This window comes from Hyperolius riggenbachi, chromosome 1 (genome assembly GCF_040937935.1).
Source record: "Hyperolius riggenbachi isolate aHypRig1 chromosome 1, aHypRig1.pri, whole genome shotgun sequence".
Classification (NCBI taxonomy): Eukaryota; Metazoa; Chordata; class Amphibia; order Anura; family Hyperoliidae; genus Hyperolius; species Hyperolius riggenbachi.
Window position 1 is genome coordinate 431,319,404 of NC_090646.1, and position 23,428 is coordinate 431,342,831.

The window sequence follows — 23,428 nt, forward strand, 5'->3', positions numbered from 1 at the left end:
TAAAAAGCAAGAATTATTTTTGCTTCAGACTCTCTTTAAGTGGGAGCAGAGCCTGAATCAGCCATAATGATATTATTTTTGCTTGCCACATCCAACGTGTAATCAAGTTTGCAAACCGCAATGTATTTGATAGTAATGGGAAACAAGCAAACATTTACATAACTAAACAAAAAACAAAACAAACAAAAAAAAAAAACAGGAGAAAAAGTTAAAGTGAACCTCCAGACTAAAAATCGACTCAGCAGCACTGAAAAGGTCTGGTGTTTCTTTGACAGTTTCACAGCATCAGAACTTTGTTTCTCTTATACAAGCCTCATTTTTAGCTGCACAGAAGAAAACTGCCCGGGCAGTTTTCCCCTATGCTGTGCAAAGCATGATGGGATTTCTGATGTTGTTGTTCTCGTTCTGCTGTTTTGGTGCAATTTTTTTTTTTTACATTTTGAATTTGACATTTGAAGCGTAGTGTGTGCAGCTGGGGGAGGTTATCAGGACACAGGACAGTTGGAACTGTGTCTCATGCTCCCTGTCACCTCCTTTCAACCAAAAAGATGGCTGCCCCCATGACAAAGATGGCAGTCCCCATGAATCACAAACATTAGCCTGTTCTCTTAACCTCCTTAGCGGTAACCCCGTGTGTGACACGGGGTAAGCCGCCGGAGGGTGCCGCTCAGGCCCTGCTGGGCCGATTTTCATAATTTTTTTTTGCTGGACGCAGCTAGCACTTTGCTAGCTGCGCCAGCACCCCGATCGCCGCTATCCGGTGCGGCGCGCGCCCCCCCCCCAGACCCCTGCGCTGCCTGGCCAATCAGTGCCAGGCAGCGCCAAGGGGTGGATCGGGTCTCCCAATGACGTCCCGACGTCGCTGACGTCATCCCGCCCCGTCGCCATGGCGACGGGGGAAGCCCTCCTGGGCTCGCTACATGATTTAAAAAAAATAAAAATAAAAAAAAACTGCTGCGCTTCCCCCTGGCTGTATTTTTCATACCGCCAAGGGGGTTAAAACAGGGTGGGTAAAAGATGATATTACCTATCTATTCTAATTAACATAACTAATGTAACTTAATAACAGTATGTTTGTTTAGGCTGAAGCTCCCCTTTAATTGCATATGGGCCCTTGGTGAGAGACATATGGAGCCTTGCATATTTATTTCCTTTTAACCACTTCACCTCCAAGGGTTTTTCCTCTAAAAAAAACAGAGCAATTTTCACCTGTTAGCGCTCCTTCCATTCGTTCACCTATCACCTATAACTACTTATCACAATGAAACAATCTATATCTGGGTTTTTTTCGCAACCACTTAGTCTTTCTTTGGGAGGGAACTTTTTGCTAAGAATTATATTATTCTCAATGTGTTTTAACAGGAAAAATAAGAAAAAAAAATGGAAAAACATCATTATTTCTCCATTTTCTGCCATTATAGTTTTAAAATAATACATGCTACCGTAATTAAAACCCTCACATTTTATTTGCCGATTTGCAACGTTTAAAATGTTTCCCTAGAACAATGTATGGCGCCAATATTTTATTTGGAAATAAAGGTGATTTTTTTTTTTCAGTTTTGCATCCATCCCTAATTACAAGCCCATAATTTATAAAGTAACAGTAATATACCCTCTAGACTAAAAAGTTCAGTCACTAAGGTAACTATTTATTTTTTTACACATTTTTTGGGGGGCAACTATTGGGGAGTATGGGAAGTAAGGGGTCAATTTAAAAAGTTAAAATGGGTCTTTTTATTTAAAAAAATGTTTTTGGATGTAATTTTACTATTTGGCCACAAGATGTGCTACATGCTTGTTTCAGGTGTGTGATCCAGACACTAATGACCAGAAAGATCTGCAGAACTGCCTGGCAACTGGTATTATATAAAAGGAAATAAATATGGCAGCCCTCATATATCTCTCACCTCGGGTTCCTTTTAAGTTGTCCTTTAAGTGACATCCTGTTTGCCAGTCTTCTATGTATTTACAATGAATTGCAATGTAGAGTTACACTATTTTAAAAGTTCACAAACCTATTTTTATAATCTCCTAGCAATGCATTCCATTCCACTGCAGCTAACTGAAGGTCAACACTAAGATAATGTCTATATGTACATATCCAATGCCAGCACGGGGTCTTTAGGGTAGCAATTACACCTTCACAAACATGAATGTTCTGTGTATTTCAAATATCCCTATGCTAGGATATTCACTATGGTATATTTGCATGCCCTATACCCAGAGCCGGGACAAGGTCCTCCAGCACCCAAGGCTGAGACACCAAAGTGCGCCCCTCCCATCCCAGCCAGCCCGTCACACACCGATTGCTATTAGACTAAAAAGGTGCCCAAGGGCCCCCAACCCCCCAACACCTTAATCTCTAGTTATCTGCCTTGCAGTATCTGCCATGTATCCCCTTTTCTTATTTCTCTCTGCTTTAAACACAATAGGGTAATGATAGCAGAGTGTGTTGTGCACCCCCTCCTACACTGCGCCCTGAGGCTGGAGCCTCTCTGGCCTCTGCCTCGGCCCCGCCTATACCTACGCTATGATGTTTACAATGATATATTCACATGTGTATGTTTGCAGAGTAAGCTTTAGACATAATTACCTTTCCCTTTGGGCTCTTTGAGTTAGCAGGATATAAGAAGATTCCTCCATAAACCAGTGTTCGGTGAACATCAGCCACCATTGAACCAACATAGCGTCCTCCATAAGGTGAACTTCCATCCTAAAAAACAACAGAGAATATTTTGGATTATTTTGTCTTTTTTTTTTAAATGACATCTATGTCCATCTCAAGTAATGAAATGTGGTCATCCCTCAGACAACAATGGTAGTAATATATGCGCTGGCAGTGCTGGCTGTCACTCATCTATGCAGGATTCACTCACTTTTAGAGACTTATCGATAAAAATTTGACATCAACGCTATTTTTTGTAGGTAGATTTCTGTTAGTTGTCCACAATTATGTAAAGCTGCCAAGAGATATTTCTTCTCTCATTTTCACTTTGGAGGAGATTCACTAAACTTTATTGTACGCTAACAGTGCACACAAAGCCATGAAGCAATGCATGACATGTAATGTGCGTAATGCATTTGTTATTACATATGTTGATGATACGTATCCCTATTATGCGTATTATTACTGTAGCTGATAATGCATAGCTGCTGTGCAGCCTGTAATTGCATTTACCATTATATGTAATATATATGTATATGTATGCCCCTATTACATGCATGGTTACCTAGTAATGTACAAATAGAGAGATGGACTCAGACATGACTGAGAGCTGGAGAAGGTCGTGCACTGAAGAAGCAGGTGGGATAACCTTACCAAATTTTTTTTATTCTGCATTATTCTGATAAGGGGAGGGAAGGGGGGGGGGGGGGGGAGAGTATTAGCTATTAGGGGAACAATACATGGAACTGGAAACATAAGAGACATCACTATCAGGAGTACATAACTGGCAGCAATAGTTCTCAGTGAGGACATAAATATTTTGCAGCACAAACCTTTGGTTTCTGCTTTGTCATGTCAGTAAAAGCAAGAAAATATTTGTTAACCTGAAAAAGAGTTTTCCCTTTCTAGTAATCTCTGATGGAACAGTGAGAAACTTTTCAGATGAATAATTTTTGGTCTGGCTGCCCACGATATGACTGGCAAATGGTTACCATGTACCAGTGGCCTGCCAAGCCTACATGTATTATTATTAAACTTTATTTATAAAGTGCTAACATAATATACAGACAGTGGCATAGCGAAGAAGCTGTGGGCCCCAGCGCAAGTTTTACATTGGGGTCCCCCAAGCACCCTATACATAACAATTGCTATGGCGCACCAAAACCTGCCAACGACTACCACAGTGTCAGAGGTACAAGAAGGGGATAGGAAACAGTGTGTTAATGATCACTACTATTCAAAGCATCTATAGAAGTGAATATTATCAGCACAGGACCAATAAAGAGCAAATACTGGTTGAGGTTGGGCCCCTCTGGCCCAAGAGCCCAGATGCAGTCTCAACTTCTGCCTCTCCTATTGCTACGCCACTGTACACAGATACACATCCACGTAGCACTTACCTCTGGGAACTTTTTCTTCTGCAGATACTCAGTGACTGCTGCATCAAAGTACTTGGCATAACCTTCATTAAGACTGTAGATATTGCCTCTTGGCTTGACCTTTACATTTCTGTTAACCAAAATGAATTCTCCAATTGCCTAGATGATGGGAGAAATTTCACATCTTAAATGTAGATCTCTAGATTATACACATTTATATCAAAATTAAAGGATAACAATTAAAATGAACAAGGGAATTTGTACACGTTGGGCACAGTCAGTGATGAAAATGCTTAGAAGTTTTTAGGCATTCATTCCAGCTACAGCCTCTATTTTTATAGGTCTCTCCTCATTCTTATGGTAACAAAGCGACACAACACAGCTACTTTACAACACTGAAATCAGGCTGAGATCATTGTGCAGTTTCATAGTAAGAGAGAATGGAAGTAGTTGAAATTTTCCCATTAAAATTAAGCAAACAAATCTGATTGGCTGTTTGTGGCTCCACCCCCCTTTCAGAATTTGAACCCCAGTCACCCAATGATTGACTGTAGCAAGTTTGAGGGCTCTGCTATTAGCAATGTAAGAATAGCAGCAATTTGAATATTTATCTTGAAAATAAATAGGTGTATATTGATTTGCTGTTGTAGGCTCCACCCACTTTCCTGAATTGATATTCCCAGAACGAAGTTTGTGAGCTTTGGGGCCCTTGTTATTAATAATGTGAGCATGGACGTAGTTTATCAATCAAAAAAAATGGCTGTTTGACTCCGCCCCTTTTCTAAATTTAAACTCTTTTTGTGATTTTTTTTAACCTCAGTCACCAACGGTGCCAAGTTTGAGGGCTCTGGCTTTATTACTGTGAGAATGGCAGCCTTCTAAATTTCCCCATTGATGTAAATAGGTGAAATCTGATTGGCTGTTGTAGTTCCACCCAGGTGTGCAGGGGGGTGGGGCGTGAGTCCCCCAGAACATATCTTCCCAGGTAGTCAGGGTCAGTTTACTTGAAATCGGACAAGGCATGTTCGATTGATGGGGGCACATATGCACACACATAAATCTGATTTTATATACATAGATATATGTTATTTGGATATACAGTGTATATATATATATATATATATATATATATATATATATATATATATATATATATATATATATATATATATATATATATATATATATATATACATATACATACACACACACACACACACACACACACACACGTATATATAAAATATATATATATTATCCTCTACATCTCCTTTCTGTTCTTCCCACTATGTTACGGCCAAGACCAGGGCTGGATTTAAAGTAAGGCAGTATAGGCTCGTGCCTGCAGGCACCTGATAATGGAGGGAAGGTTCACTCCAATCCTTGAGTGCCTACCTCTCTCCTTCCCTGTGCAGAGTCCCGAGCAGAGTGTAAATAAGAGGCTACCTACCCATCTCTCGGCAATCCACTGACCAGATCTCCCTTCATTCAGGGACATTTCTAGCTACTTAATACTGAGGGTACCTCTGGCTACCTAATACTGAGAGGCACATGTAGCTACCTCTGATGGGTAAAGTAAGCAAGGGAGAAGTGGCAGCTGGGACAGCCAGCACACTTGCGGTGCAGCTTAGCTGGGGATTCTAGGTTCATGGAGGGTGAAGTCTAAGGTGCCAGGACATTTGTGCCTATAGGCTCCTGTGATGTAAATCTGGGCCTGGCCAAGACTTTTCTGCTACAACTTGTGCCACCAATTTCTCTATGTTCCCCCTTTTTTCATCCTTTCGATCAACTCCAAATCAATAATGCGATCGCTTGCGATCAGGAGTTTATCCAACTAGTTGGTAATTATCGAATTGATCTGATGGGAAATTGCATGGTGTGTACTGGGTTTTAGTGCCATCAACTTTCTAGTTCCTCCGGCTTCTACAAATATCCTGCTGCTTACCGTATGTTAGTGCATCACTGGTCCTGGTATCTGACCTTTTAAAGCCACAGCTACATTCTTACGGTATGGGATTTGTAACCTGGGTGATATGAAAGGCTTAGACCATACCTAATAAAATATAAAAAGCAGAACTTACAGGATCTAGCATGAAGCAATTCACACCAAACTCTGTAGCAAGGACCAGCATTGTGGCACTTCCATACAACGCATATCCTGCTGCTACAATGTTACGTCCTGGTTGCAAAGCATCCTGTTCAGTGGGCTCACCATCTGTGACCTGGAATAGAGAACAATGTATTTTATCACCCAGAAAACTAGTGAATTTGCATTTACAACACACACCATTACAGGTATTACCATAAGTTATTTAAAGGCTAAAATGAAAATACTTAAAAGAGAAAAGCGTTAACAAGTTACATTTTACTCAGCTGTATACTGCCACAGGCAGTCTCTGTTTAGGTGCTGAAGTGTTACTATTTCCATAGACTAGTATGGTTGCAGTTAATATAACACATGGCGCCACCATCTGGCTGTAATTAAGCATTACAAAACCCCTTTTAAATGTAAAGCTATTTAATTCAATATAAGAAAAATTGTCTGTTTCAATGCAGTATAATATTTTGTTTTACAGCTACAAATTTAAGCAAGACAGGATTGATGCTAAATGACTGCACATATCCACAAATAGTCACTAAATGACACTCAAGCAGCTTCCATTGCTGCTGTAATTGCAATCTGCATGTAAAGACCACCTGAGTTCATCACATCCCTGGATCAATTACTTGTTGGAAAAAAAACGCCACCTATTCAGTTGAGCGCTATATATTTGTGCCCTAGGGATGTTTCACACATATATTTGTGACTTTAGGACTCATTCACACTACAGAACGCATGCATGAAACGCGATTTCGTGCATGCATTCCCTTCACACAGAATGCACATTGTGATGCGTTAAAGTGCAGATGTCGGCAGGCTTAAAACAGTAGAACCCATTAAGAAACGTGTGCAGTGCAATAAAAAATTCCCAGACGTGTTAAATTCGCAATGCATGGGATCGCACAGCAGTAATTTGAATGGTAACATGAAAGTCTAGGGACTTATGTTGACATGTGAATGATGAGCATTTATGGTCCTTTCACACTGAATTCGTTACAATGATATTGTAAGGAGAACAGAGGCGCCAACAGAATAAAATATATCTAAAAACTTTAAAATTCCTCGAGAGGCGGTGATGGACTCATCTCCCCGAAGCAGACATGATACTGTTGGTTTCTGTACAAACAAATTTATTTATATACTTCAAACATACAGTGCAACGCGTTTCGCGGGTATATTCCCGCTTCTTCAGGCAATAATGAACAGGAGTACACATAGTGCTGTCTTAAGGTCACGATAAACGACTCTGTTTACTCCTGCTTGTTATTGCCTGAAGAAGCGGGAATATACCCGCGAAATGCGTTGCATTGTATGTTGGAGTATATAAATACATTTGTTTGTACTAAAACCGACAGTATTATGTCTGCTTCAGAGAGATGAGTCCACCACCGCCTTCTGAGAAATTTTAAAGTTTTTAGATATATTTTATTCTGTTGGTGCCTCTTTTCTGCTTACAATATCAGCATCCGCCCCTGGTGGAGGGGTTGAATTCCCTTTCCTCTACTAATCTACAGAGAGCGACATCTTCATCCTGAGTGAGGACAGGCTTAATCTCCTCACTTGCCTACACAGTGGTTGCCTAATTGCTAACCCTGACTTGTGAGTATATCTATCATATACTTTTCCATTTACCCATCACCCAACTTACTACACTATATTGGGCTCTCGGTGTCCCTTCTTTTTCGTTACAATGATATTCTTATGGTACGTTCACATTGGGTGCAGTGTGGTGGGTCCCGTCAGGATAACAGGGCAAGTGCACGATTACAGTGGCAATGATGCATACTTTTTTTGTATTGCATGCTTCATTGTATAGTCGCCCCACAAGTCTAATGCAGTGTGACTTTTTGGCACTGTTGTGTTGCGATGGTATAGGAATGTTAAAATGTGATGTCAGTCATGAAACAGACTAAAGCTGCATACACACACTTCAGATATAAACCTTTTAAACACAAGGAATCAATCAATACTGTACACATGCAAATGATGAGTTGATGCATAAGGCCCAAGAAATGCATTTTTAGTCCATTAACTTCCTTCTTTTTCACGCTTGCGCTGTGCATACCACAGTTAGGAAATATCTGATGATCTCATACACTACTTGTGGAAAGGACGAACGAAAGGAATCCGCAGGCTACAGTGAGGTTGGTAAAAGCCGGTATTATTTTATTGAAAACGCCACACAAAAGGACAACACATCCACAGGATCAACTGACACGTCATATGACTAAGTGCAGATTCTGAGCTCGACACGCGTCAGTTGATCCAGTGGATGTGTTGTCCTTTTGTGTGGAGTTTTCAATAAAAGAATACCGGCTTTTACCAACCTCACTGTAGCCTGCGGATTCCTTTTGTTTGTGTTGTCCTTTTGTGTGGAGTTTTCAATAAAAGAATACCGGCTTTTACCAACCTCACTGTAGCCTGCGGATCCCTTTTGTTTGTTTATATGGCTTGGCTGACCAGATCCTGCACCAGCAGGTATGTGTTAATGGGGGTTTCAGAGTGTTTTGGACTTCTCTTTTGATTTTTTGTGAAAAGGACAATTGTCATGTAACGATTGTGGAATTCTCTCCGTGATCAGCGCACAAGACGTGCGCTGACACTGCGGAAATCCTCCACAAGCGTGTAATTTGAGGGAACCCAGCAAAAGGTGCAATGCACCTGTAGAGGGAAATTCCTGTCGGCAGGTGGAGCTGTGGAGTGCAGAGGAACAGCTCCTCTGCCCTGCCACAGACGCAAGACAGGCATTGCACGAAGGGAAGAAACGCAGGGCAAGATAGCCCTGAAGGAGAGAGAGCAATGCGACAGAGGGTATGTGTGTGCACCAATCTAGTCGCCAACCCGCGACAGTGCACACACAACCATAAAGAACAGGAGAGAAGGCAATCGCCAGAGATGGCGATTGCTAACAGCGACACAAGACTGAATAAGCACAGATGAGGAATGTATGTATGTCCACCAATCTAGCCGCCACCCTGCGACGGCGGACATACAACAAAGGAAACCAAGTGAGAACGCAATCGCAAGAGAAGCGATTGCGAAAGAGAATGAGCACAGGGACAGATTGTATGTGTGTGCACCAAACTAGTCGCCAACCCGCGACGGTGCATACACAACAGCAGATATGAAGTAGAAACGCAATCGCGAGAGAGGCGATTGCCAGAGGTGACACAAGGCTACAGCAAGGCAGAGCACGAGAGTAGCAAAGGCACAGCAAATCATACAATGAGAAGATAAGGAAAATAACAAACGCTAGCTAAACGCGAACACCGCACTCATTCGCAACAGTGCACGCGTTTATGCGCGGTCTCCGCGTGATAAGCACAACAGAGACAAGCACGCCTAACTAACCACCGACAGACAAACATGAAACTGAGGACGCGAGCGCTTGCTTAACGGTTACCTCACCGAGCCTCCAGCAAGCGTTCGTAGCAGACAAGACAGATACGCGAAAACAGGAATAAGTGAGAGATAGGATCCACAGCACTAGCGCAAGAGGCTAGTGCGATCCAGGAAGACAGAACAGAAGGATCCACAGCACTAGCGCAAGGCGAGTGCAATCCAAGTACAGCAAGAGACTAGCAGACCAGAAGGATCCACAGCACTAGCGCAAGAGGCTAGTGCGATCCAGGAAGACAGATCAGAAGGGGCTACCAGTAACAACCGCTGTTCCGGTTAGCACCCAGACACACAGAACGATTTCCTGTCGACCACCGCTGGGACAGGACAATCGCAACAGACAAACAAAACAGATATGCAATCCTAACTGCACTAGGGAAACTGCCTAGTGCAGTTCTAGGAATTACTCTAAGCTAATCTTCAACAATGAGCAAGGCTGACACTCCACCGAGTGTTTCACAGGACTAACCCTTATGACCAGCAAAGGACTCTGGGAAACATAGCTCTTTATACTGCCAGTCATCAAAGGAGGCAGGTAGGGGATTTGCATAACGAGTGTATGCAAATTCCTCAGCAGCAGAACAGACCAGAAACTTGTAATGGAAAGAAAGGTCTCTCTTTCAGAGACCTGCAGCCCACAGACTAGAGGAATGGTCAAACAGCTGTCTGCCAGTGCATCCAGCTGAGCGGATCATTACATGTCATCAGAAAAAATCAACTAGGATGAATTAGGCAGATTGAGAGAGAAACATATTTTGTCATTATCTTTTAAAGGTCGTTAGGCAACATTTTCTCAAGGATTATCAGCCAATCGGTGAATGATCGTTCATTTCTAAAAAATGTATCTCACCTGTGTATGCAGCTCTACAATACCTCCTGCTCTGTACAGGGCTGTTTCATGGGAAGTGCAGACAGGGCAAGTAGAAGAAGTGACACACGGTGCAGCCAAATGAAAAAAGAAGATTACCAGCTCAATCACCTTCTTTTACTCCTCCTGGGCTGCCTGCATCCGACGTCATCATCACGTCTCAACCGTGTGATGACACCTGATGTCCTGTAGCGGTAACTGCAAGCTGTCAGTGCGCGGCGCCCATGGAGGAGTTGGCTGTCTGGGCTCTCTTCGCCTGTGTGTTTTCCTGGTCCCTGCTTACGCCTGGCTGAGCGCCTAGTCACTAGTAAGTAGGCAGACCTACTTTTGACCTGTGGCGGTGTGACTGTCCCTAAAGAGTAAGGGTTCACGAGTCCACGGGGGTGGGTGGTTAAGGGGGCGCAATTTTTACACCCTCGCCCTGGGTGCAATTTAGCCTAGAAACTGCACTGGCTCTGTGAAGCCAATTACTTTTGCAGCAAAGTGGCAGTTATAGACATTTTAAAACAAAAGTGAAATACTGCTCAAGCTTAAAAGCAAACTTGCCATAAGAGATAAATTGCTTGAACCTATGCTATTTTCTTGGCTGCAGTGGGGATATTCTGGTTAAAATACTTTGCAGGTCACTCCTATGCAGATCATGTGCCCTAACTTTTTCTAAATATCTGATTTAAAGGACAACTCAAGTGAGAAGAATATGGAGGCTGCCATATTTATTTCCTATTAAACAATACCAGTTGCCTGGCAGCCCTCCTGATCTATTTGGCTGCAGTAGTGTCTGAATCACACCAGAAGCAAGTATGCAGATAATCTTGTCAAAATTAAGGCCATACTGAGAATCCCCCATGAAGAGATGGACTAACCTAAAACCTGTCGGTAATGTCAGACTACTACTGTAAGTGACAGCAACATAGGAGAAAAGTAATGTATGGCTCATTTTACTCTGAAAGAAATGTACTTCTTATTTGTATGTGTTTTAAATTTTAAGATTTTTGTGACAGTTCCCCTTTAAGCCAGTGGGCATCAGGGTGGCAAAGTGGCTAGCACTCTTTCCTTGCAGCACCATGGCCAATCAATGGAGCTTGTAAGCTCTGAAATGTGATGTACTCTGAAAAGTGTGCAGAAGATGTCAGTGCTAGACAAATGCAATCTAATAACTGGTCACGTCACTGAAAAGGGCCTTACCTTTCTGTATATGGCAAAGATTGTTCCAATGGATGCAAGGCAGTCAATATTTGAAGATCCATCCAGCGGGTCAAAGCAGACAATATATTTACCCTAAAATCAATCAAAATTATTTTTAAAGATTTCATAGAATTTTGAAAGTTTTTAACCACTTTACCCCCACGCGTACGGATTTCTCCGCCCCTTTTTTCCCTCCTAAAAAACCAGGGACGGAGAAATCCGTACTTCCGCGCTACCGCCGCTGTCCGCGCTCCCGCCGCTCGTGCGGGCGCACCCGCTGCTCGTGCACGCCGCCGCCCGCTCGCCCGGAGATCAATGAACGGGAAAATCCATTCCCGTTCTTTGATCTAAGCCCCCGCAATGATCTGCTGCTTCTTTCAGAAACAGCGAGATCATTGTGAGTCTCCCAGCCTCCTACTGCTTCCAGGTCGCATGTAAACAAACACTCTGTGGCCATCTTGTGGCCAAATAGTAAACTACACCCTAAAAGCATTTTACATATACAAACATTACATTTACACAATAAATTAACTCATTACCTCCCACACTCCCCAATTTTTATTTTTTTTTTGTAATTAAAAAAAAAAAAAAATACAATAAAAAAAAAACATAAATAGTTACCTTAGGGACTGAACTTTTTAAATATTTATGTCAAGAGGGTATAACACTGTTACTTTATAAACTATGGGCTTGTAATTAGGGATGGATGCAAAACTGAAAAAAAATGCACCTTTATTTCCAAATAAAATATTGTCGCCAAACATTGTGATAGGGACATAATTTAAATGGTTTTATAACCGGGACAAATGGGTTAATACATTTCATGGGTTTTAATTACAGTAGCATGCTTTATTTAAAAACTATAATGGCCGAAAACTGAAAAATAATAATTTTTTCCCACATTTTTTCCTATTTCCCCATTAAAACACATTTAGAATAAAATAATTCTTGGCATAATGTCCCACCTAAAGAAAGCCTAATTGGTGGCGAAAAAAACAAGATATAGTTCATTTCATTGGGATAAGTAATAATAAAGTTATAGACGAATGAATGGAAGGAGCGCTGAAAGGTGAAAATTGCTCTGGTGGTCAGGGGGTAAAACCCCTCAGTGGTGAAGTGGTTAAATATGCTTCATTCTTAGGAATGACAAATATTGGCCTCAATTCACTAAGATCATGCTGGAGATAATAAGGCAAGAGAAAACTTACCTCCACATAAGAGAGAGTTTTCTTATCTCTTCATTCCTTAAAGAGAAACTCCGACCAAGAATTGAACTTTATCCCAATCAGTAGCTGATACCCACTTTTACATGAAAAATATAATGATTTTCACAAACAGACCATCAGGGGGCGCTGTATGACTGATTTTGTGCTGAAACCCCTCCCACAAGAGGCTCTGGTACCGTACGGTACTCTGGGCAAACTGCCACAATGTAACAATGACACACACAGGAAATGGCTGTTTATAGCTGTCTGTTAAAGCCAGAACAGCTACATAATCTGCCCACAGTAACAATGTCACCATGTAATACATGTCAGAATGTGAATCTGGGAGAGGAAAGATTTTACAATGAGCAAACTCTGACTAAATCATGTATACATAATTATTGTAAAAATTAAGCACCTTTTTATATTAAATTATTTTCACTGGAGTTCCTCTTTAAGTTACCTCCTCTGTAGTTAATTTACCTCCTCTGTAGTTATTTTCACATGCAGTTAATAAACAGCCTGGCCCACATGCAATTTACTTTTTCTCCTGAGTTTTCTCCTAAGAGATAATATTTCATCTTCTATTTAAAATAACTTTCTAGCACATTTCAACTGAAAGAGTAATAAAAAGTAATTGAAAAAATGCTATCAAAAATATTTACAGTATTTTACCGCTTTTGATGGCTTAAAATGCATTTTATTGACAAGTTAAAAAATATCACCTAGGAGAAAACTTAGCAGAACAATGGAATTGCATATGGACCCCTGTCTTTAACTCTGGAGTTATTTTAAGGATTAAAGAGTTAACTTAACCACTTGAGGACCGCCCCCAGCCGATGGGCGGCGGCAAAGTCCGGGCCCAAACGACCGCAATACGCCCATCGGCGGGGCGGCTGCGTGGGTGGCTATGCGGCGATCGCGTCATTCGTGACGCGATCAGCCGCCGGGGACTGGCTCCGCCCACCGCTCGTAGTAACCCACCGGCCGTTCGGAAGCGCCGGCGGGTTACTAGCACCCGGATCGCCGCATGGAAATAGTATAATAGGCTTTGTAATGTATACAAAGCCTATTATACTGGCTGCCTCCTGCCCTGGTGGTCCCAGTGTCCGAGGGACCACCAGGGCAGGCTGCAGCCACCCTAGTCTGCACCCAAGCACACTGATTTCCCCCCCCCTGCCCCCTGATCGCCCACAGCACCCCTCAGACCCCCCCCTGCCCACCCCCCAGACCACTGTTTGCACCCAGTCACCCCCCTAATCACCCATCAATCACTCCCTGTCACTATCTGTCAACGCTATTTTTTTTTTATCCCCCCCCCCCTGCCCACTGCCCCCTCCTGATCACCCCCCACCCCTCAGATTCTCCCCAGACCCCCCCCCCCAGACCCCTCCCCCCGTGTACTGTATGCATCTATCCCCCCTGATCACCTGTCAATCACCTGTCAATCACCCGTCAATCACCCGTCAATCACCAGTCAATCACCCCCTGTCTCTGCTACCCATCAATCAGCCCCTAACCTGCCCCTTGCGGGCAATCTGATCACCCACCCACACCAATAGATCGCCCGCAGATCCGACATCAGATCACCTCCCAAATCCATTGTTTACATCTATTCTCTCCTCTAAACACCCACTAATTACCCATCAATCACCTATCAATCACCCCCTATCACCACCTGTCACTGTTACCCATCAGATTAGACCCTAATCTACCCCTTGCGGGCACCCAATCACCCGCCCACACGCTCAGATTGCCCTCAGACCCCCCTTTATCAATTCGCCAGAGCAATATTTACATCTGTTATTCCCTGTAATAACCCACTGATCACCTGTCAATCACCTATCAATCACCCCCTGTCACTGCCACCCATCAATCACCCCCTGTCACTGCCACCCATCAATCAGCCCCTAACCTGCCCCTTGCGGGCAATCTGATCACCCACCCACACCAATAGATCGCCCGCAGATCCGACATCAGATCACCTCCCAAATCCATTGTTTACATCTATTCTCTCCTCTAAACACCCACTAATTACCCATCAATCACCTATCAATCACCCCCTATCACCACCTGTCACTGTTACCCATCAGATTAGACCCTAATCTACCCCTTGCGGGCACCCAATCACCCGCCCACACGCTCAGATTGCCCTCAGACCCCCCTTTATCAATTCGCCAGTGCAATATTTACATCTGTTATTCCCTGTAATAACCCACTGATCACCTGTCAATCACCTATCAATCACCCCCTGTCACTGCCACCCATCAATCACCCCCTGTCACTGCCACCCATCAATCAGCCCCTAACCTGCCCCTTGCGGGCAATCTGATCACCCACCCACACCAATAGATCGCCCGCAGATCCGACATCAGATCACCTCCCAAGTGCAGTGTTTACATCTCTTCTCTCCTCTAAACACCCACTAATTACCCATCAATCACCCCCTATCACCACCTGTCACGGTTACCCATCAGATTAGACCCTAATCTGCCCCTTGCGGGCACCCAATCACCCGCCCACACCTCAGAACGTCCTCAGACCCCAGCCCTGATCACCTCGCTAGTGCATTGCTTGCATCTATTTCCCCCCTCTAATCACACCTTGAGACACCCATCAATCACCTCCTGTCACCCCCTAGCACACCTACCCATCAGATCAGGCCCTAATTTGCCCCGTGTGGGCTCCTGATCACTCGGCCAAACCCTCAGGTCCCCCTCAGACCCCCTTCCGATCACCTCCCCAGTGCATTGATTGCATCTATTTTCCCCTCTAACCGCCCCCTGAGACACCCATCAATCACCTCCTGTCACCCCCTAGCACTCCTATCCATCAGATCAGGCCCAAAACATCCTGTCATCTAAGAGGCCACCCTGCTTATGACCGGTTCCACAAAATTTGCCCCCTCATAGACCACCTGTCATCAAAATTTGCAGATGCTTATACCCCTGATCAGTCATTTTGAGAAATTTGGTTTCCAGACTACTCACAGTTTTGGGCCCGTAAAATGCCAGGGCAGTATAGGAACCCCACAAGTGACCCCATTTTAGAAAGAAGACACCCCAAGGTATTCTGTTAGGTGTATGATGAGTTCATAGAAGATTTTATTTTTTGTCACAAGTTAGCGGAAATTGATATGTATTGTTTTTTTTTTCACAAAGTGTCATTTTCCGCTAACTTGTGACAAAAAAAAAATCTTCTATGAACTCACCATACTCCTAACAGAATACCTTGGGGTGTCTTCTTTCTAAAATGGGGTCACTTGTGGGGTTCCTATACTGCCCTGGCATTTAAGGGGCCCTAAACCGTGAGCAGTAGTCTAGAATCCAAAGGCCTCAACATGACCTGTGAATAGGACGTTAGGCCCCTTAGCGCACCTAGGTTGCAAAAAAGTATCACACATGTGGTATCGCCGTACTCAGAAGAAGTAGTATATTGTGTTTTGGGGTGTATTTTTACACATACCCATGCTGGGTGGGAGAAATCTCTCTGTAAAAGGACAATTGTGTGTAAAAAAAAATCAAACAATTGTCATTTACAGAGATATTTCTCCCACCCAGCATGGGTATGTGTAAAAATACACCCCAAAACACATTATACTACTTCTCCTGAGTACGGCGGTACCACATGTGTGGCACTTTTTTGCACCCTAAGTGCGCTAAGAGGCCCAAAGTCCAATGAGTACCTTTAGGATTCCACAGGTCATTTTGCGACATTTGGTTTCAAGACTACTCCTCACGGTTTAGGGCCCCTAAAATGCCAGGGCAGTATAGGAACCCCACAAATGACCCCATTTTAGAAAGAAGACACCCCAAGGTATTCCGTTAGGAGTATGGTGAGTTCATAGAAGATTTTATTTTTTGTCATAAGTTAGCGGAAAATGACACTTTGTGAAAAAAAACAATTAAAATCAATTTCCGCTAACTTGTGACAAAAAAAAAAAAATCTTCTATGAACTCACCATCCTCCTAACGGAATACCTTGGGGTGTCTTATTTCTAAAATTGGGTAATTTGTGGGGTTCCTATACTGTCCTGGCATTTTAGGGGCCCTAAACCGCGAGGAGTAGTTTTGAAACGAAATTTCTCAAAATGACCTGTGAAATCCTAAAGGTACTCATTGAACTTTGGGCCCCTTAGCGCAGTTAGGGTGCAAAAAAGTGCCACACATGTGGTATCGCCGTACTCAGGAGAAGTAGTATAATGTGTTTTGGGGTGTATTTTTCCACATACCCATGCTGAGTGGCAGAAATATCTCTATAAATAGACAATTGTGTGTAAAAAAAATAAAACAATTGTCATTTATGGAGATATTTCTCCCACCCAGCATGGGTATGTGTAAAAATACACCCCAAAACACATTATACTACTTCTCCTGAGTACGGCAATACCACATGTGTGGCACTTTTTTGCAGCCTAACTGCGCTAAGGGGCCAAAAGTCCAATGAGCATCTTTAACACGGGGGATAGGAGGCGCCCTGATGGGTACTGTTAGCACGACATTTCCGTCGAATACAGACAATTTGAGAGCTAGACCTAAGGTCAAATCAATCTAATAATACAATAGGTGGTACAGGTATGTACCCCTAATGCCGAGAGTGTTGGTATCAGTTTATGTGATAATTTGGTAATATTAGCAATGGATGGAACGATCCTACCTTAAGGAGTAGTCATTCCATAGTAGTTGTAAAAAGCATTCTTTATTGGAGCACTCAAATAATGACAACGCGTTTCGCGGTTCAAAACCGCTTCATCAGGTCGTATATCGTGCCTTAAAATAGAAAGGAGATGACATGGCGCTAAATACAGGGGACAGGCTCCTATTGCATAAAAAACACACACATAACAGTATAAAATCCAATAGTGAAACAAAATTTGACAATTGAATTAACAAATATATCCATAACACACGTTAAAACATGCATATTATAGTATATGTGATGACAAGAACTATTATGTAGAGAATAGCACATGCCGCACTCACTGTATTTGTTGTGAATGGTTATAAGGTCATAACACATATATATACATACAATCTTATCAGTGAATGGACACACAGCCCTCAAGGTGTGTGTATAATTATAAGAGGTAGTAAAAATATTTGGAAGAATCATAGTATAAAAAAGTGGGCGGGAGTGAGCCCTCCAGGAAACATAGAGAAGTGGTTCTGGGTTCAATACGCTGGGCTGGTTGCTACACACTCTAGCTGCCAAAGCAACAGTGCAGCACTCCTAAGGTTGTTGATACGGGGAGGCCCGTCTGTGTGGAAGAGGCGTAAGGGCCTTGAGGGCTGTGTGTCCATTCACTGATAAGATTGTATGTATATATATGTGTTATGACCTTATAACCATTCACAACAAATACAGTGAGTGCGGCATGTGCTATTCTCTACATAATAGTTCTTGTCATCACATATACTATAATATGCATGTTTTAACGTGTGTTATGGATATATTTGTTAATTCAATTGTCAAATTTTGTTTCACTATTGGATTTTATACTGTTATGTGTGTGTTTTTTATGCAATAGGAGCCTGTCCCCTGTATTTAGCGCCATGTCATCTCCTTTCTATTTTAAGGCACGATATACGACCTGATGAAGCGGTTTTGAACCGCGAAACGCGTTGTCATTATTTGAGTGCTCCAATAAAGAATGCTTTTTACAACTACTATGGAATGACTACTCCTTAAGGTAGGATCGTTCCATCCATTGCTAATATTACCAAATTATCACATAAACTGATACCAACACTCTCGGCATTAGGGGTACATACCTGTACCACCTATTGTATTATTAGATTGATTTGACCTTAGGTCTAGCTCTCAAATTGTCTGTATTCGACGGAAATGTCGTGCTAACAGTACCCATCAGGGCGCCTCCTATCCCCCGTGTTGCTTTATCACCCCCTCCGCCAAGGATTGGGGGTCACCACCCGGCAGGTGGTAACTCTCTTCAAAGGAGCCGCGACCATCAAGAGTACCTCACAAGGCCGAGTGGGGACGGTACTTCCCCACGTGCGTTCCAGACTGGTTGCTCTATACGCAACCCAGCTTTGTGAGTATATTTGATCATTTCCTACTATTGAGGCAACCACACGTGATATACTACACCAGATTGGGCTCCCGGTGTCTTCCCCTCCTTTTTTCTACCCTCTCAGCACAGAAATGAGCATCTTTAGGCTTTACAGGGGTGCTTACAATTAGGCACCCCCCAAAATGCCAGGACAGTGAACACACCCCACAAATGACCCCATTTTGGAAAGTAGACACTTCAAGGTATTCAGAGAGGAGCATAGTGAGTCCGTGGCAGATTTCATTTTTTTTTTTGTTGCAAGTTAGAAGAAATGGAAACTTTTTTTTTTTCTTTTTTTTGTCAGAAAGTGTCATTTTCCGCTAACTTGTGACAAAAAATAAAATCTTCTATGAACTCACCATGCCTCTCACTGAATACTTTGGGATGTCTTCTTTCCAAAATGGGGTCATTTGGGGGGTATTTGTACTATCCTGGAATTTTAGCCCCTCATGAAACCTGACAGGTGCGCAGAAAAGTCAGAGATGCTTGAAAATGGGAAAATTCACTTTTGGCATCATAGTTTGTAAACGCTATAACTTTTACCCAAACCAATAAATATACACTGAATGGTTTTTTTTTTATCAAAAACATGTTTGTCCACATTTTTCGCGCTGCATGTATACAGAAATTTTACTTTATTTCAAAAATGTCAGCACAGAAAGTTAAAAAAAATCATTTTTTTGCCAAAATTCATGTCTTTTTTGATGAATATAATAAAAAGTAAAACTCGCAGGAGCAATCAAATAGCATCAAAAGAAAGCTGTATTAGTGACAAGAAAAGGAGGTAAAATTCATTTAGGTGGTAGGTTGTATGACCGAGCATTAAACCGTGAAAGCTGCAGTGGTCTGAATGGAGAAAAAGGCTCTGGTCCTTAAGGGGCGAAAAGACTGTGGTCCTGAAGTGGTTAAAGACAGAAGAGTTAACTTTAGGTTTGCCTGAGGTAAAATGTTTCCTGAATACTACATGCCTTATCACCATGGTAACAACTCTAGAAGAGTTATTAAAGACAGGAGATAACCTTAGTGAATTGAGGCCATTGTGAGTAATAAAACAATCCTGCAGCAGTTCTTGCATAATTCATGCCCACTCTTTTTATGAATAATGCTCCATAATAAAGTAATACAATTGCAAGTCTCCTTTCCTAGAAGATCACTCATGGCGGAATGATAAATTAACCCTGCAGAATCAAACATTCCCTCTACAATATAAATCCTCAGGTCTGGCCTGGCAATCAAATGCCAGGGCAATCAAGCTCTCTCGCCTTGCAGCGCTGGGTCCCTGGTTCGAATCCCAGCCAGGGCACTATCTGCAAAGAGTTTGTATGTTCTCTCCGTGTCTGCGTGGGTTTCCTCCGGGCACTCCGGTTTCCTCCCACATTCCAAAAACATACTGATAAGTTAATTGGCTCCCCCTAACAAAAAAAATTGGCCCTAGACTACAGTACTTACACTGCATAATATAGACATATGGCAATGGTAGGGATTAGATTGTGAGCTCATTTGAGGGACAGGTAGTGACAAGATATATATATATATATACATTGTACAGCGCTGCGTAATATGTCGGCGCTATATAAATACTAAATAATAATAATAAAATAATATATCTGTTCATAGAAATAGGACAGTATTTCCATATGGTCAGACTGGAACTCATTAGTCTATTATTATTACCACCTTGTTATATCCTGAAATTGTCCTATGAGTGTCCGCCTTATATTTCCTTTGCTTTTTTAGGAACAACCAGTAATTACCTGATTCTTAAAAGAATCCTCTGCCATATGGCGCCTCCACTACCCCTTTGACTAAATTCATGGGCTTTCCATGCTGTACATATCAAAGGCCGCCCTATACACATCTAGGGCTTGATTCACAAAGCGGTGCTAACTGTTAGCACGCCTGTGAAAACCCCCTTAGCACGTCTAAACAAGCTTTTCGCGCATAAAACTTTACGCGCGCAAAACTTTATGCGCGTAAAACTTTACGCGTGTACTGCACAGAGCACAGGGCGCACCGCGCGAAGTGCCCTTTAAAGCCTATGGGACTTAGCGCGCGTAAAACTTTGCGCGCGTAAAACTTTACGCGCACAAAGTTAGCGCACGATCTGATTGAGAAATCAGGTGCTAACCTACTTAGCACCCTGGTTAGCGCGTCTAAAGACTTTAGACGTGCTAAGTAGGTTAGCACCGCTTTGTGAATCAAGCCCCTAATGTTCTTGATCATTAAAAGCAGTGGTAAAAGAAAATGAAGTCTAACCCATAATACCATTCAACTAAAAGTCCTTCAGAAGGGACTTGTTTGCAATAAAGAAAAAGAATAATGAATAGCTTGTAATACACATACCCTCTTTTCTGGCTCTACAATGATCGCGTGTGGGTCCTCCTCCGATACAAGGACACAGGAACCAAATGAAGCTCTTAGCATGTTAACAACCAGGTCATTTGAGAGGACATCAAGCTTCTTCACCTGGTCCCCTGTCACGTTGGTAGATCCAGCAATCCCATATCTAAAATAAATAGTATGTTTAGGAAAATGCATTAAGTACTGTTAAGGATACCATAAATAACATTATTCACACTTAATGTAGTTATGGTGTACAAGCACAAGGAAACATGTGACACATGATTAGAAACAGCTAATCAGACAACCACAAGTTGACCATATGATGTGTGTCACTTCTACTTCCTGTTTTTCCTCTCTTCCATGCTTGTATACACAAATGTGAAATCCCATGAGGCAGTTTGCAAAGTGATTGATATCATTTGTAGGTGTACCACTAAAAATAAAGTTATATATTCTAGCAGTAAGACTCGGTTCACACTGAAGGACAAAATGGACTGTTCTGCTGGATTGCAACGGATCACAAAAACAGACAGTTTACAGATCATGTGTTATCAATGGGATCCTTTCACACTGTCAGTATGTAACAGATCAGTAAATGCAATGCCAAAATCTGACCTGTGCGATTTTGGTTTTTTTTGGACAGCGAATGCGTTTCTCATAGAAGCCTGTGGTGGAAACACATTCTTCTCCAGATTCCAACCGAACACAAAACACCCACAGAGCACACACTGTACTGTCCACTCCGAATCAACTGTTTGGGATCTAGCTCAATGTGACCCGGGCCTATGTCTTAAAACCAAAAAGGAATGGAATTTAAAGTGGTCATACATGGTTAGCAGATGATTTACAACACCATGGTTGAGTGATAGCTTTCGGATGATTTCATCAAGACAGATCATCAAGTAAGATTGATCAGGTACAGCTGTAAAATTTTGTTCAATGGAAGACATGGGACAGCAGGATCTCAATAACTGCATACTTAACTGAGCAGCACATAGCTAGGAGAAGAGGAATCCACAGTGACAATCGCTGCACACAGCATGCCACAGACTGAGAGGAGCATAAATTGAACTGTAAGGCTGCTTTCACAGTGGGACGTTACAGGCGCACGTTAGAGCAGCCTGTAACGCACCCCCATCGCACAGCAATGAAAAATCAATGGGCTGTTCACAGTGCCCACGTTGCGTTACACGGTAACGTTTCACGTCAAGACAACGTACCGCATGCCGTACTATATACGCGGCTAAGCCGCGTTAGACTGTTTGCACATGCTCAGTACGGGTGTTTTTTTAATTTTAGGGGCGGAGAGGAGGCGGGGAGAGGCCGCTACGTAGCCAGGCACATGGCTACTTTATATTCACTGCACTTGCTGTGTTTACTCTTTGGAGCGGCCGCTGATTGGCTGGCGGGACCACGTGATGCGGAGAGCTCCACTCACGTGGTCTCCGCATCGCCTCCGACAGAGCAGGGGCACCAAGAGCTGCTTGTAACGCGGCTCTTGGTAGCGTCCTGCTCCAACACCACCAGGCGTTGCGTTAGGGGCACGTTATGTGCCCTATAACGTCCCCTAAACGCAACGTCCTGGTGTGTAAGTAGCCTAAACCTAAAACTTGTTGAATTTGATTGCTGTTGACCCCCTGTGACATTTGTGTGACTAGCTTTAGAATTCCATATGGTAGACATATGACAAAAAAATATGTATGATAGTACTGTATAAAAAAAATAAAAATAAACCACAGAATAGAGAATTTGTGAGTTTTTATAGCTGCATGTTGCAAACTGTTTTGCCATCTAACTCCATTTGTGGCCTCATCTATAGCGTTATTCATTTCCAGAGAAAAAATACTGGAAGGAGCCTAGAGGGGATTATGCATTTGATTAGCTAGACAAGGGAAACTCCTCAGCCTGTATCTCTCAATGAACACATTTATTTCTGCATGGCAAAGGAATGCTGCCAAACCAGGGCATTTCCAATGCGTGTAAGTGTAAATGTTCACATATACATGATTCCAGGGTCGGCGCTACCATTGAGGCAAAGGAGGCAGCTGCCCCAGGGCCCCAGAGCTTGTAGGGGCCCCCAGTGGCTACAAGAGGAAAAAATAATTTTTCAAATCAGCCTTATAGTTTTTGAGAAAATCGATTTTAAAGTTTCAAAGGAAAAAAAATACACATTTAAAAACCTGCCGACTTTAATGGTTAATAGCAAATCCACC

At 42.6% G+C, this 23,428-nt stretch overlaps 1 protein-coding gene across 1 annotated transcript in view; it reads right to left on the minus strand.

Moving 5' to 3' along the window:
- Positions 1-23,428, minus strand: part of LOC137518876 (fructose-1,6-bisphosphatase 1-like) — a 57,045-nt gene that overhangs the window by 11,473 nt on the left and 22,144 nt on the right. The window contains exons 2-6 of the mRNA XM_068237276.1: positions 21,216-21,378; positions 11,598-11,690; positions 6,126-6,266; positions 4,066-4,203; positions 2,594-2,713 (exon numbers count right to left, since the gene is read on the minus strand). Coding sequence (XP_068093377.1) covers positions 2,594-2,713; positions 4,066-4,203; positions 6,126-6,266; positions 11,598-11,690; positions 21,216-21,378 — 655 coding nt within the window. The remainder of the gene's footprint in view (positions 1-2,593; positions 2,714-4,065; positions 4,204-6,125; positions 6,267-11,597; positions 11,691-21,215; positions 21,379-23,428) is intronic.